The 16,926-nt window shown below is 47.4% G+C and overlaps 1 protein-coding gene across 1 annotated transcript in view; it reads right to left on the bottom strand.

Moving 5' to 3' along the window:
* plekhd1 (pleckstrin homology domain containing, family D (with coiled-coil domains) member 1) overlaps window positions 1–16,926 on the bottom strand; it is a 35,556-nt gene that overhangs the window by 5,162 nt on the left and 13,468 nt on the right. The window contains exons 5-11 of the mRNA XM_055865606.1: window positions 16,247–16,338; window positions 15,874–16,021; window positions 12,114–12,207; window positions 11,852–12,030; window positions 9,409–9,541; window positions 6,435–6,579; window positions 11–154 (exon numbers count right to left, since the gene is read on the bottom strand). Coding sequence (XP_055721581.1) covers window positions 11–154; window positions 6,435–6,579; window positions 9,409–9,541; window positions 11,852–12,030; window positions 12,114–12,207; window positions 15,874–16,021; window positions 16,247–16,338 — 935 coding nt within the window. The remainder of the gene's footprint in view (window positions 1–10; window positions 155–6,434; window positions 6,580–9,408; window positions 9,542–11,851; window positions 12,031–12,113; window positions 12,208–15,873; window positions 16,022–16,246; window positions 16,339–16,926) is intronic.

Below are 16,926 nucleotides of genomic sequence, written 5' to 3'. Positions count from 1 at the left end.
GTGTACTTACACCAGTGGTGTTTGGAGGCTCGTCTCTGGATACGGCAGCTCTTAATGCGTCGTGCTGTAGCCTTGTGGAGATACACGGCATTCTTCATTATAGAAGGGAGCTTGGCCTCGATCTCTGCAGCACAGATACACTCCTCAAAGAACTCTGGGTGAAGAACACACACATGTTCATGTAGCTGAACAAAAATATAAACACAACATGCAAAAGGTTGGTCCCATGTTTCATGAAATAAAAGATCCCAGAAATGTTCCATACGCACAAAAAGCGTATTTCTCTCAGAGTTTGTGCACAAATATGCTTGCATCCCTCTTAGTGAACATTTCTCCAAGATAAGCCATCCACCTGATAGGTGTTGCATATCAAGAAGCTGATTAAACACCTTGTGCTGGGGACAATAAAAGGCCCTCTAAAATGTGCAGTTTGGTCACACAACAATGCCACTGATGTCTCAAGTTTTGGTGCTGCAGGAATGTCCACCTGAGCTGTTGCCAGATAATTTAATGTTCATTTCTCTACCATAAGCCGCCTCCAACGTTGTTTTAGAGAATTTGGCAGTACGTCCAATCGGCCTCACAACCGCAGACCACGTGTAACCACGCCAACCCAGGACCTCCACATCTGGCTTCTTCACCTGCGGGATCGTCTGAGACCAGCCACCCGGATAGCTGATGAAACTGTGGGTTTGCACAACCAAAGAATTGTCTCAGGGAAGCTCATCTGCGTGCTCGTTGTCCTCACCAGGGTCTTGACCTGACAGCAGTTCGGTGTTGTAACTGACTTCAGTGGGCAAATGCTCACCTTTGATGGCCACTGGCACGCTGGAGAAGTGTGCTCTTCACAGATGAATCCTAATTTCAACTTTACTGAGCAGATGTCAGACAGCTTGTATGGCGTCGTGTGGGCGAGCTGTTTGCTGATGTCAACGTTGTGAACAGAGTGCCCCATGGTGGCGGTGGGGTTATGGTATGGGGCAGGCCTAAGCTACGGACAATGAACAAAATTGCGTTTTATCGATGGCAATTTGAATGCACAGAAATACCGTGACGAGGTACTGAGGCCCATTGTCGTGCCTTTCATCTGCCGCCATCACCTCATGTTTCAGCATGCTAATGCACGGCCCCGTGTTGTAAGGATCTGGACACAATTCCTGGAAGCTGAAAATGTCCCAGTTCTTCCATGGCCTGCCTACCCACCAGACATGTCACCCAATGAGCATGTTTGGAATGCTCTGGATCGACGTGTACGACCGCGTGTTCCAGTTCCTGGCAATATCCAGTAATTTTACACAGCCATTGAAGAGGAGTGGGACAACAATCCACAGGCCACAATCAACAGCCTGATCAACTCTATGTGAAAGAGATGTGTTGCGCTGCATGAGGCAAATGGTGGTCACACCAGATACTGACTGGTTTTCTGATCCAGGTATCTGTGACCAACAGTGTCACACCCTGATCTGTTTCACCTGTCTTTGTGCTTGTCTCCACCCCCCAGCAGGTGTCTCCCATCTCCCCCCATTATTCCCTGTGTATTTATACCTGCGTTTTCTGTTTGTCTGTTGCCAGTTCGTCTTGTCCCGTCAAGTCTTACCAGCGTGTTCCCGTGATCTAGTTTTTGTTTTTCCCTGTCTTCCCAGTTCTGACCTTTCTGCCTGTCCTGACCCTGATCCTACCTGGTGTCCTGTACCTGCCTGACTCTGATCCTACCTGGTGTCCTGTACCTGCCTGACTCTGATCCTACCTGGTGTCCTGTACCTGCCTTACTCTGATCCTACCTGGTGTCCTGTACCTGCCTGACTCTGATCCTACCTGGTGTCCTGTACCTGCCTGACTCTGATCCTACCTGGTGTCCTGTACCTGCCTGACTCTGATCCTACCTGGTGTCCTGTACCTGTCTGACTCTGATCCTACCTGGTGTCCTGTACCTGCCTGACTCTGATCCTACCTGGTGTCCTGTACCTGCCTGACTCTGACCCTACCTGGTGTCCTGTACCTGCCTGACTCTGATCCTACCTGGTGTCCTGTACCTGCCTGACTCTGATCCTACCTGGTGTCCTGTACCTGCCTGACTCTGACCCTACCTGGTGTCCTGTACCTGCCTGACTCTGATCCTACCTGGTGCCCTGTACCTGCCTGATCCTACCTGGTGCCCTGTACCTGCCTGACTCTGATCCTACCTGGTGCCCTGTACCTGCCTGACTCTGATCCTACCTGGTGCCCTGTACCTGCCTGACTCTGACCCTACCTGGTGTCCTGTACCTGCCTGACTCTGATCCTACCTGGTGTCCTGTACCTGCCTGACTCTGATCCTACCTGGTGTCCTGTACCTGCCTGACTCTGACCCTACCTGGTGTCCTGTACCTGCCTGACTCTGATCCTACCTGGTGTCCTGTACCTGCCTGATCCTACCTGGTGCCCTGTACCTGCCTGACTCTGATCCTACCTGGTGCCCTGTACCTGCCTGACTCTGACCCTACCTGGTGCCCTGTACCTGCCTGACTCTGATCCTACCTGGTGTCCTGTACCTGCCTGACTCTGATCCTACCTGGTGTCCTGTACCTGCCTGATCCTACCTGGTGCCCTGTACCTACCTGACTCTGATCCTACCTGGTGCCCTGTACCTGCTTGACTCTGATCCTACCTGGTGTCCTGTACCTGCCTGATCCTACCTGGTGCCCTGTACCTGCCTGACTCTGATCCTACCTGGTGCCCTGTACCTGCCTGACTCTGATCCTACCTGGTGTCCTGTACCTGCCTGACTCTGATCCTACCTGGTGTCCTGTACCTGCCTGATCCTACCTGGTGCCCTGTACCTGCCTGACTCTGATCCTACCTGGTATCCTGTACCTGCCTGACTCTGATCCTACCTGGTGCCCTGTACCTGCCTGACCCTGATCCTACCTGGTGGCCTGTACCTGCCTGACTCTGATCCTACCTGGTGGCCTGTACCTGCCTGACTCTGATCCTACCTGGTGGCCTGTACCTGCCTGACTCTGATCCTACCTGGTGGCCTGTACCTGCCTGACTCTGATCCTACCTGGTGGCCTGTACCTGCCTGACTCTGATCCTACCTGGTGGCCTGTACCTGCCTGACTCTGATCCTACCTGGTGTCCTGTACCTGCCTGACTCTGATCCTACCTGGTGGCCTGTACCTGCCTGACCCTGATCCTACCTGGTGTCCTGTACCTGCCTGACCCTGATCCTACCTGGTGTCCTGTACCTGCCTGACTCTGATCCTACCTGGTGGCCTGTACCTGCCTGACTCTGATCCTACCTGGTGGCCTGTACCTGCCTGACTCTGATCCTACCTGGTGCCCTGTACCTGCCTGACTCTGATCCTACCTGGTGGCCTGTACCTGCCTGACTCTGATCCTACCTGGTGTCCTGTACCTGCCTGACTCTGATCCTACCTGGTGGCCTGTACCTGCCTGACCCTGATCCTACCTGGTGTCCTGTACCTGCCTGACTCTGATCCTACCTGGTGTCCTGTACCTGCCTGACTCTGATCCTACCTGGTGTCCTGTACCTGCCTGACTCTGATCCTACCTGGTGGCCTGTACCTGCCTGACTCTGATCCTACCTAGGGCCCTGTACCTGCCTGACTCTGATCCTACCTGGTGTCCTGTACCTGCCTGACTCTGATCCTACCTGGTGCCCTGTACCTGCCTGATCCTACCTGGTGTCCTGTAACTGCCTGACTCTGATCCTACCTGGTGTCCTGTACCTGCCTGACTCTGATCCTACCTGGTGTCCTGTACCTGCCTGACTCTGATCCTACCTGGTGCCCTGTACCTGCCTGATCCTACCTGGTGTCCTGTACCTGCCTGACTCTGATCCTACCTGGTGTCCTGTACCTGCCTGACTCTGATCCTACCTGGTGCCCTGTACCTGCCTGATCCTACCTGGTGTCCTGTACCTGCCTGACTCTGATCCTACCTGGTGTCCTGTACCTGCCTGACTCTGATCCTACCTGGTGCCCTGTACCTGCCTGACTCTGATCCTACCTGGTGTCCTGTACCTGCCTGACCTGATCCTACCTGGTGTCCTGTACCTGCCTGACTCTGATCCTACCTGGTGGCCTGTACCTGCCTGACTCTGATCCTACCTAGGGCCCTGTACCTGCCTGACTCTGATCCTACCTGGTGTCCTGTACCTGCCTGACTCTGATCCTACCTGGTGCCCTGTACCTGCCTGATCCTACCTGGTGTCCTGTACCTGCCTGACTCTGATCCTACCTGGTGTCCTGTACCTGCCTGACTCTGATCCTACCTGGTGTCCTGTACCTGCCTGACTCTGATCCTACCTGGTGCCCTGTACCTGCCTGACTCTGATCCTACCTGGTGTCCTGTACCTGCCTGATCCTACCTGGTGTCCTGTACCTGCCTGACTCTGATCCTACCTGGTGTCCTGTACCTGCCTGACTCTGATCCTACCTGGTGCCCTGTACCTGCCTGATCCTACCTGGTGCCCTGTACCTGCCTGACTCTGATCCTACCTGGTGTCCTGTACCTGCCTGACTCTGATCCTACCTGGTGTCCTGTACCTGCCTGACTCTGATCCTACCTGGTGCCCTGTACCTGCCTGACTCTGATCCTACCTGGTGTCCTGTACCTGCCTGACCTGATCCTACCTGGTGTCCTGTACCTGCCTGACTCTGATCCTACCTGGTGTCCTGTACCTGCCTGACTCTGATCCTACCTGGTGTCCTGTACCTGCCTGACTCTGATCCTACCTGGTGTCCTGTACCTGCCTGACTCTGATCCTACCTGATGCCCTGTACCTGCCTGATCCTACCTGGTGCCCTGTACCTGCCTGACTCTGATCCTACCTGGTGTCCTGTACCTGCCTGACTCTGATCCTACCTGGTGTCCTGTACCTGCCTGACTCTGATCCTACCTGGTGGCCTGTACCTGCCTGACTCTGATCCTACCTAGGGCCCTGTACCTGCCTGACTCTGATCCTACCTGGTGTCCTGTACCTGCCTGACTCTGATCCTACCTGGTGCCCTGTACCTGCCTGATCCTACCTGGTGTCCTGTACCTGCCTGACTCTGATCCTACCTGGTGTCCTGTACCTGCCTGACTCTGATCCTACCTGGTGTCCTGTACCTGCCTGACTCTGATCCTACCTGGTGCCCTGTACCTGCCTGATCCTACCTGGTGTCCTGTACCTGCCTGACTCTGATCCTACCTGGTGTCCTGTACCTGCCTGACTCTGATCCTACCTGGTGCCCTGTACCTGCCTGATCCTACCTGGTGCCCTGTACCTGCCTGACTCTGATCCTACCTGGTGTCCTGTACCTGCCTGACTCTGATCCTACCTGGTGTCCTGTACCTGCCTGACTCTGATCCTACCTGGTGCCCTGTACCTGCCTGACTCTGATCCTACCTGGTGTCCTGTACCTGCCTGACCTGATCCTACCTGGTGTCCTGTACCTGCCTGACTCTGATCCTACCTGGTGTCCTGTACCTGCCTGACTCTGATCCTACCTGGTGTCCTGTACCTGCCTGACTCTGATCCTACCTGGTGTCCTGTACCTGCCTGACTCTGATCCTACCTGGTGCCCTGTACCTGCCTGATCCTACCTGGTGCCCTGTACCTGCCTGACTCTGATCCTACCTGGTGTCCTGTACCTGCCTGACTCTGATTGGGATTACGACTCTTTGCCTGCCTTGACTTATCTTTTGCCTGCTGTCCTGTACTATAAAAAACTCTGAGACTCGTACTATCCACCTGCTGTATCTCAATCTGGGTCTTAGCCTGAGTTGTGATAACAGACACATGTCTATATTCCTCATCATGTGACATCCATAGATTAGGGCCGAATGAATTCATCTCAATTGACTGATTTACTGTAACTCAGTAAAATCTTTGACATTGTTGCATGTTGTGTATATATTTTTGTTCCTTGCAGCACTCAGTAATTGCTAGGACACTAAATATGACTTAAATAATATACTCCATTATTCTGGGTTAACTGAAACCCTTAATTATTCTGGGTAAACTGAACTGCTTTATGAATCATTCTGGGTTAACTGAACCCGTGGGTAGAAGTGTTTACGGCTGTGTGTTTATCTATGACTCATGAAGAGTGTGTGTAAGTGTGTGTGTGTACGTGTGCACGTGTGTGCGTGTGTGGGGTTGTGTGTGTACGTGTGTGTGTGTACGTGTGTGTTTGTGTACGTGTGTTTGTGTACGTGTGTGTGTGTGTGTGTGTGTGTGTGTGTGTGTGTGTGTGTGTGTGTGTGTGTGTGTGTGTGTGTGTGTGTGTGTGTGTGTGTGTGTGTGTGTTTGTGTGTGTATACGTGTGTGTGTATACGTGTGTGTGTGTGTGTGTGTGTGTGTGTGTGTGTGTGTGTGTGTGTGTGTGTGTGTGTGTGTGTGTGTGTGTGTGTGTGTGTGTGTGTGTGCAGTAAGTGTAACTCACTCCTGAGGTTGTTGACGTCACCCTTCATCTTGTCATCCTTCTCTTTGGAGCGTTCCAGAGAGCTCAGACCTTTCTCCAGGTTCTGTAGAGCCTCCTCGGCCTGCTTCAGCCTCCGCTCCAGCTCCATACGAGACTCAATCTCCGCCTGGGACATAACTCAGTCAGGTTACCTCATTGGCTAGCTAGCTAACAACCTGGTAACTTGACCGGTATATCAAACATCAGTCAGGTTACCTCATTGGCTAGCTAGCTAACAACCTGGTAACTTGACCGGTATATCAAACATCAGTCAGGTTACCTCATTGGCTAGCTAGCTAACAACCTGGTAACTTGACCGGTATATCAAACATCAGTCATGTTACCTCATTGGCTAGCTAGCTAACAACCTGGTAACTTGACCGGTATATCAAACATCAGTCAGGTTACCTCATTGGCTAGCTAGCTAACAACCTGGTAACTTGACCGGTATATCAAACATCAGTCAGGTTACCTCATTGGCTAGCTAGCTAACAACCTGGTAACTTGACCGGTATATCAAACATCAGTCAGGTTACCTCATTGGCTAGCTAGCTAACAACCTGGTAACTTGACCGGTATATCAAACATCAGTCAGGTTACCTCATTGGCTAGCTAGCTAACAACCTGGTAACTTGACCGGTATATCAAACATCAGTCAGGTTACCTCATTGGCTAGCTAGCTAACAACCTGGTAACTTGACCGGTATATCAAACATCAGTCATGTTACCTCATTGGCTAGCTAGCTAACAACCTGGTAACTTGACCGGTATATCAAACATCAGTCATGTTACCTCATTGGCTAGCTAGCTAACAACCTGGTAACTTGACCGGTATATCAAACATCAATCAGGTTACCTCATTGGCTAGCTAGCTAACAACCTGGTAACTTGACCGGTATATCAAACATCAGTCAGGTTACCTCATTGGCTAGCTAGCTAACAACCTGGTAACTTGACCGGTATATCAAACATCAGTCATGTTACCTCATTGGCTAGCTAGCTAACAACCTGGTAACTTGACCGGTATATCAAACATCAGTCATGTTACCTCATTGGCTAGCTAGCTAACAACCTGGTAACTTGACCGGTATATCAAACATCAGTCATGTTACCTCATTGGCTAGCTAGCTAACAACCTGGTAACTTGACCGGTATATCAAACATCAATCAGGTTACCTCATTGGCTAGCTAGCTAACAACCTGGTAACTTGACCGGTATATCAAACATCAATCAGGTTACCTCATTGGCTAGCTAGCTAACAACCTGGTAACTTGACCGGTATATCAAACATCAGTCAGGTTACCTCATTGGCTAGCTAGCTAACAACCTGGTAACTTGACCGGTATATCAAACATCAATCAGGTTACCTCATTGGCTAGCTAGCTAACAACCTGGTAACTTGACCGGTATATCAAACATCAATCAGGTTACCTCATTGGCTAGCTAGCTAACAACCTCAATAGCAAAATAGTGCTTTTACACAGAAACAGAAACATAATATTCTACAAATTACTTTAACTTCATTGACAGGTATTCCTATCAAACATTTATATATTTTTAACAAACTAATGTATTTACTGTGTTACATATTAGTTTCTAGGGCACGACATGTGATTCAAAAGTAGCTAGAATTCATTGAGGCCCAATATTGATTGTGTGTATAAAAAAAATGCTCTTTCCATGACATTGACTGACCAGGTGAAAGCTACGATCCCTTACTGACCTAAATCCACTTCAATCAGTGTAAATGAAGGAGATGAGACAGGTTAAATAATAATATTTAAGCTTTGAGACAATTGAGACATGGACTGTGTATATGTGCCATTCAGAGGGTGAATGGTTGGTCAACTGACATTCCAGTACAACATTGGTGCCAAAAGACCCACTGAAGAATGCACAACTCGTCGTACCTTGACACAAATGGGGTATGGCAGCCGACGACCTTATAGAGTTCCACTTCTTTCAGCAAAAGTTAACAAACTTTGTTTGCAATGGGCTAAGGAATGAATACACTGGACACTGGAGAATTGGAGAAAAATTGGCCTGTTGTGATGAATCTTGGTTCCTGCATTTTCACGCTAAATGGGAGGACTAGGGTACGGAGAAAACCATGATCCATGATCCAAAACCATCCTCTCTGTATACCCGTCGCAAGACCCACTGGTTGATGCTTATTTATAAAACCCTCTTAGGCCTCACTCACCCCTGAGATATCTACTGCAGCCCTCATCCTCCAAATACAACACCCGTTCTGCCAGTCACATTCTGTTAAAGGTCCCCAAAGCACACACATCCCTGGGTCGCTCCTCTTTTCAGTTCGCTGCAGCTAGCGACTGGAGCTGCAACAATCACTCAAAATTGACCGTTTTATCTCAATCTCTTCATTCAAAGACTCAATCATGGACACTCTTACTGACAGTTGTGGCTGCTTTGTGTGATGTATTGTTGTCTCTACCTTCTTGCCCTTTGTGCTGTTGTCTGTGCCCAATAATGTTTGTACCATGTTTTGTGCTGCTACCATGTTGTGTTCCTACCATGTTGTTATGTTGTGTTGCTACCATGCTGTGTTGTCATGTGTTGCTGCCTTGCTATGTTGTCTTAGGTCTCTCTTTATGTAGTGTTGTGTCTCTCTTGTTGTGATGTGTGTTTTGTCCTATATTTATATTGTATTTATTTATTTTAATCCCAAGCCCCCGTCCCCGCCGGAGGCCTTTTGCCAAGCTGTCATTGTAAATAAGAATTTGTTCTTAACTGACTTGCCTAGTTAAATAAAGATTAAATAAAATATACCTAACCTAATTCAAGTTATAAACCAGCTAATTATTAGAATCAGGAGGGCTAGATTTGGGACAGGGTTGGAGAGCTCTGATATAGGGGACAGGGTCCCATAGCTCTGGTCAAAAGTAGTGCACTATGTAGGGAATAGGGTGCCATTTGAGCGGCAGTATGGTTTACCTTGAGTTCCACCTCAGTCTGCTTCTTGTCCACAGTGAGCTGTGTGAGGGACTGCTGTAGAGTCCTGGACTGGCAGGAGTAGAACTCGCTCTCCTGTTGCAGAACTGTGGTACGCTGCTCATTCTCCGTTAGTCTGCAGGGGGAGGAGCCAGAGAACACAGACAGTCATGTAAAACTGTGGTACGCTGCTCATTCTCCGTTAGTCTGCAGGGGGAGGAGCCAGAGAACACAGACAGTCATGTAAAACTGTGGTACGCTGCTCATTCTCCGTTAGTCTACAGGGGGAGGAGCCAGAGAACACAGACAGTCATGTAAAACTGTGGTACGCTGCTCATTCTCCGTTAGTCTGCAGGGGGAGGAGCCAGAGAACACAGACAGTCATGTAAAACTGTGGTACGCTGCTCATTCTCCGTTAGTCTGCAGGGGGAGGAGCCAGAGAACACAGACAGTCATGTAAAACTGTGGTACGCTGCTCATTCTCCGTTAGTCTGCAGGGGGAGGAGCCAGAGAACACACAGTCCTATGCACGCTCACACACACACAGTCAGTCAGAGGAGAGGTACAAAACACACACACACACACAGTAACATGCAACACACACAGTAACATGCAGCTACCGTGCTCACACACACACACACACACACACACACACACAGTAACATGGAGCTAGCGTGCACACACACACACAGTCAGTCAGAGGAGAGGTACAAAACACACACACACACACACACAGTAACATGCAACACACACAGTAACATGCAGCTAGCGTGCTCACACACACACACACAGTAACATGCAGCTAGCGTGCTCACACACACACACACAGTAACATGCAGCTAGCGTGCTCACACACACACACACAGTAACATGCAGCTAGCGTGCTCACACACACACACACAGTAACATGCAGCTAGCGTGCACACACACACACACGGTGACGGGCACATTGCCAGACACACAGAGGAAAGGCACTGTGCGTACTAACACAATCCTGCAGTCCAATCCCCATCCACAGCAGGTCAATACCAGGCTAAGTGTTAAAAAGCCTTCCGCCCTGGGCATTTATATCGCTTACCTCTTACCCGACCTCTTACCCGACCTCTTACCCAACCTCTTACCCAACCTCTTACCCAACCTCTTACCCAACCTCTTACCCAACCTCTTACCCAACCTCTTACCCAACCTCTTACCCAACCTCTTACCCAACCTCTTACCCAACCTCTTACCCGACCTCTTACCCGACCTCTTACCCGACCTCTTACCCGACCTCTTACCCAACCTCTTACCCAACCTCTTACCCAACCTCTTACCCAACCTCTTACCCAACCTCTTACCCAACCTCTTACCCAACCTCTTACCCAACCTCTTACCCAACCTCTTACCCAACCTCTTACCCAACCTCTTACCCAACCTCTTACCCAACCTCTTACCCAACCTCTTACCCAACCTCTTACCCAACCTCTTACCCAACCTCTTACCCAACCTCTTACCCAACCTCTTACCTAATGAAGGAATTTGATAGGATAATTTATCACAAGGGGATGTTAATATCAGACACAAGCTCACAATGATCTGTTAGAGAAGAATGTCGTTCTGTAGGTCCTAATTTCCAGGAAATGCCCTGTGGGAAATTACAGAGGGCCTTGTTGCAGAGCTCTACATTGGGGACACTTGATTGAGAGACACCCTCATTAGGCTTCACGGTGGAGCTCTGCAGTGAGGCCCTTCATTGAGAGAAACCCTCAATAGGCCCTCACCATTGGGGCTCTTCAATGTGACTCCGCCTTGAGAGATACCCACAGTAGGCCTCACGGCGGAGCTCTGCAGTGGGGCCCGCCATTGAGAGAAAACCTCAATAGGCCCTCACCATGGGGCTCTTCAATGTGACTCCGCCTTGAGAGATACCCACAGTAGGCCTCACGGCGGAGCTCTGCAGTGGGGCCCGCCATTGAGAGAAAACCTCAATAAGCCCTCACCATGGGGCTCTTCAATGTGACTCCGCCTTGAGAGACACCCACAGTAGGCCTCACGGCGGAGCTCTGCAGTGGGGCCCGCCATTGACAGATACACTGCATATATTTTTTTTTTATACAACACTCATGCCCTCTGGTCAACACCAGTTTCCCATCACATCCTGATCCCAGTCACTGGTGCTTGTCGTTGGTTTGGCTGTTGAGGAATCAATGCACATTTCCAATTTAATGGTGTTTCTCACCCTCATTAAACACTTAGGCAGCCACAGGGCAGTCAGCTGTGATCAGACACGGGCACGCTAACTTTCTGAAAGCGGACTAGCCGGCCCGGTCACATGCAGCTCCATCTGAGGTCAGATCCTTTCTAACCAATCGGCTGATTCGTGTGTCTTTTATATGGTAGGAGAAGGTTTTACGATCTTCTGAACAAGACTGGACAGAAATAAGATCCATGTTCCTGGTCCTCTCACCTCTCCTCCGCCTGCTCCTTCTCTCTCTGCAGTTTCCTCATCTGCTCTTCAATGTGTCTCAGCTCCGATCGCAGTCCCGTGTCACCAGGCTGCACCTCCTCCTCTGGATGCTCAGTTCCTTGCTCAAGGTCCTTCTCCCTCAGCAACTCCAGGGTTCGCTGCTTCTCATGGGACAGCTCCTGAAGGACCAGATCATGGATGTAATGAAGATGTGTGTGTGTGCGTGTGCGTGTGTGTTTCTCCTCAAATTAATTTTAAATACCTCAATAGATTTCTGTAGAAGTGTTGTTAAACTGTTCAGCACCTCTTTTTCAGACTCCACACCTTTCAGAGACTGTGCCGTGCCGTCCAAGTCCCTGTCAACAACACGGTACACCACACAGTGTAATAGCAACACTCTCCAGACTGACCAGTTCAGAGAGCATCAAACCCACAACAGACCTGAGGATCAGAGTCTTAAGAGTTTTCACAGCAGTTTAGTTAACGCAGTGGATAAAGACGGAGATACGAGCTACATTCCTTATTTTAAATGCACTTTATATGTATTACATGCATCTTTCTTACTCGTATGTGGGGATTACTGTATATTACTTATTACTGTATATTATTATTACTGTATATTACTTATTACTGTATATGACTTATTACTGTATATTATTACTGTATATTACTTATTACTGTATTATTACTGTATATTACTTACTGTATATTATTATTACTGTATATTATTATTACTGAATATTATTATTACTGTATATTACTTATTACGGTATATTATTATTACCGTATATGACGTATTACCGTATATGACGTATTACCGTATATGACGTATTACCGTATATGACGTATTACCGTATATGACGTATTACCGTATATGACTTATTACCGTATATGACTTATTACTGTATTTATTTGAGTTGAGTTTATTTTATTTTTACAGGGACAGTGCACATTAATCAACGTTTCAGTAAAAGTGCCGGTTTTAGCCAGACGGCTAATTTTCAACCGCAGTCCCTGGGCAGGTTATTAAAAACAATTACAATACAGACAATCATTGAGCAGTGAGCACACGCAGAGCAACATAGGACAAGCAAGACGTAGCATACAGACAGAGCAACATAGGACAAGCAAGACGTAGCATACAGACAGAGCAACATAGGACAAGCAAGACGTAGCATACAGACAGAGCAACATAGAACAAAAAGCAGCAAGACAAAATTCATAAAAGCAACAAAGTGTTTCCACACCTCACAAGTTACAGACAACAGACAACATGGAAAGCGGCAATACACAGCTAGGGATTATGTTCACAAATCTGATTGACCTTTAGCCATGTCTTCATGCATTTTGTGAAAGTGTGATATGTGGTGCAGTTATGTGTGCCTGATGGCAGTGTATTCCAGACATGGGAAGCTCTCACAGAGAAAGCGGATTTACTAAAGGTGCTTTTCCTTAAGGGAACTATACAGTCACCTCTCATGGCAGACCTTGTGGATCTGCTGCCATATGTTTGGGTTTTCCGTTTAACAAAAATACTGAGTGGAGGGGGAGCCAGGCCATTTAGGATCTTGAATACAAGACATGCGTCGGTGTATTGCACAAGATTTTCCCAACTCAGGAGCTCATGCTTTCTGAGGATGTGACAGTGATGATGGCTATTGGGCTTCCTATCAAGCACTTTGAGTGCCTGTTTGTAGACAGACTGAATAGGTTTTAAAGTTGTACAGCAAGCTTGGGCCCAACTAGTCAAGCAGTATGTTAAGTGGGGGAGTATCATAGATTTGAAGTACAGTTTTGCTACCTGTGTAGTCAAACAATTTCGTATAAATCGGAAATTAGCTAGGTTGAATTTGGTTATTTGAATTACCTTTTTCACGCGCTTTTTAAAAGAGAGGTTGAAATCAAGTATGATGCCAAGGTACTTAAATTCTGATACCACCTGGAGCTTCTCCCCTGACACATAGACATCTGGCTCAGTAGCATCAGATACCACCTGGAGCTTCTCCCCTGACACATAGACATCTGGCTCAGTAGCATGTGTTGCCCTCTTTGTGAAGAACATGCAAACAGTTTTTTTCACATTGAGATGCAAACACGAGTCACTGAGCCACTTTGTAACCTGGACCATTACAGTAGTGAGTCACTGAGCCACTTTGTAACCTGGACCATTACAGTAGTGAGTCACTGAGTCACTTTGTAACCTGGACCATTACAGTAGTGAGTCACTGAGTCACTTTGTAACCTGGACCATTACAGTAGTGAGTTCTTGTGCAGCTTGTTGTTTGCTCTTTGCATGCACATATATCACTGTATCATCTGCATACATTTGAACTTCAGACCCAGTACAGACAGAAGGCAGATCATTAATGTACAGGCTGAACAGGAGGGGCCCCAGTATTGACCCTTGGGGGACGCCCACATCATAGCTGAGAGTGGGCGACAGCTCATTGCTCACTCTGACACACTGAGTTCTGCCTTCGAGGTATGATTTCATTCATCTCAAGGTATCGGGGGAAAAGTTGAACTTGGACAATTTTGTGATGAGAATCTCATGGTTAACAGTATCAAAAGCCTTCCTTAGGTCCAGAAACACAGCCCCAACAACGCCCCCTTTGTCCATCTTGGATATCACATTTTCCAGAAGAAAGCAGTTGGCCGTTTCTGTGGAGTGTTTCGCTCTGAAGCCAAACTGCATGGAGTGTAATGTGAAGGGGCTGTTGTTGAGGTGGGCAATCAGTTGTTCTGCAACACACTTTTCAACAACCTTTGACACCACAGGTAGTATACTAATGGGCCTGTAGTTACTCACGTCAGCAGGGTCGCCCGATTAAAAGATGGCCGGTATTATGGCCGACTTCCATACCCTTGGAAACACCCCGAGACCATAGATGTGTTGGTGACCTTAGTAATGGGGCCAATGAGTGACTCTTTGTAGTTTTTAAGAAAGGTAGAGTCCAGCCCAAACACATATTTGGCTTTAGAGTTCTTTAGTGAGCTAATCACCTTGTCCACCTTTGACTCAGAAACCTCCCTTATGATGAAGACAGGTTGAGCGTCATTCACTAGCACTGAGCCCAAGAAACCAGTGGAGGGGTTCTGTGTCAGTACCCTGACAGAGTCAATAAAGTAGGAATGGAAGACTATTGCTATTTCGACTGCATCCTGTGTTAGATTGTTATTCACTGGGATTTCTAGTCTTTTTGCAGTGTTACTATGGTCTTTCCCTGTTCACTTTTTTTAGATTCTCCCAGATCAATTTAGAACTTCCCTTTTGCTTCACCAATTATGTTCATAAAAAAGTTTGCCTTGGCCTGTCTGATTTCTTTCATCACTTTATTTCTCAACATGGTAAACCTACGTCTGTCATGCTCTAATTTGGATCTTAGGGCTATTTTTAAAGCATAATCTCGTTCTTTCATCAATTTCCAGATTTCTCCATTTAGCCAAGGAAGAGTGCTCTTTTGGCCAGGTTTGGATTGGATTTTCTTTGGGAAACCATTTATTGTAGTCTGGATTGTGGATAGAAAAACCTGACTATCAGCTTCCACGTCTGTATAGGACAAGAGATCATTCCAGTTAATTCCCTTAATTGCTTTTTCAAAATAGTTTATTCACTCTTAGTTGATCCGGCTTTCTAACAGTAGAGAGGTTAAACCTGCTCTTAGACAGCTTGCTGGCTATAAGTGTCAGATTATTTATGTATATTATTTATTATTGTATATTATTATTACTATATATTACTACTGTATATTATTATTACTGTATATTACTTATTACTGTATTTTCTTTATTACTGTATTTATTTATGTCTATTATTTATTATTGTATATTATTTGTTACTGAAGTATTTGTTACTGTATTTATTTATTACTGTATATTTATTACTGTATATTATTTATTACTGTATTTATTTATTTCTGTAAATTATCTATTACTGTATATTATCTATTACTGTATATTATTTATTACTGTATTTATTATTGTAAATATCCCAGTTTGTGTTCTCCATATCTCTCTCTTACAGTTTGATCTGATCCTGCTCTGCTCTAAGCTCCGTCACCAGCTCCTCAAACTTCTGCTTCTCCTCCTCCAGAACCAGGTTCAGACGTTCGAGATGCTCCTTCTGCTCTCTCTGCAGGCTCAGTTCTTCGGTCTCCTCCATCAGCTTATCTGGGGGGGACAAAACAGCCTGATTACTTGTTGTATATGGCCATTGTCTCCACGTGGGACTGTAAGCATCAAAACTAAAAGAACAAAAGGACTTTCAGCCCCTCAGACCTGCCACCCTGATCCATACCTGCCCATGTCCCCCGGCTCAACCATTCACTCCTCTCTCCCCTGAACCAGGCCTCATGCCTCCTGTCTCCCCATGCCTCCCACAGTTCCTCTTCTTACCCAGGTACTCTTGCTTCTCCTTGGCCAGCTGCAGTCCCTGGGCTTCCAGGCTCTCTATCATGGCTTCTCCCAGTTGGGCGTTCTTCCAGGTGCTGGAGGTTTTAGACACTAGGTGTTTAACAGGTTTAACACAGCACGTGGCCATATAGGTTTTATACAGCATGATCACCACCAGTACCACACAACAGTAGGTCACATATTCCACTATACAATTGCAGATCTGTGCAGCTCCTCTATTCATGTCTGAGGAGACTAAAGTCCCCCTCTAAGGTGGACCCCTTACTTAGACTTATAGACTTAACCCCTGCTGCCCCTGATAATACAGTTAGTGGGGTCAGTTGGATTTAAAGAGACAGCGTGGTCAGTTGGATTTAAAGAGACAGCGTGGTCAGTTGGATTTAAAGAGACAGCGTGGTCAGTTGGATTTAAAGAGACAGCGTGGTCAGTTGGATTTAAAGAGACAGCGTGGTCAGTTGGATTTAAAGAGACAGCGTGGTCAGTTGGATTTAAAGAGACAGCGTGGTCAGTTGGATTTAAAGAGACAGCGTGGTCAGTTGGATTTAAAGAGACAGCGTGGTCAGTTGGATTTAAAGAGACAGCGTGGTCAGTTGGATTTAAAGAGACAGCGTGGTCAGTTGGATTTAAAGAGACAGTGCCTAGTTTGTCTACAGTTAGAGTTA

This window comes from Salvelinus fontinalis, chromosome 16 (assembly GCF_029448725.1).
Source record: "Salvelinus fontinalis isolate EN_2023a chromosome 16, ASM2944872v1, whole genome shotgun sequence".
Taxonomy (NCBI): Eukaryota; Metazoa; Chordata; class Actinopteri; order Salmoniformes; family Salmonidae; genus Salvelinus; species Salvelinus fontinalis.
Note: the sequence above shows the minus strand (reverse complement) of the source record. Positions and strands in the feature narration are given on the sequence as shown.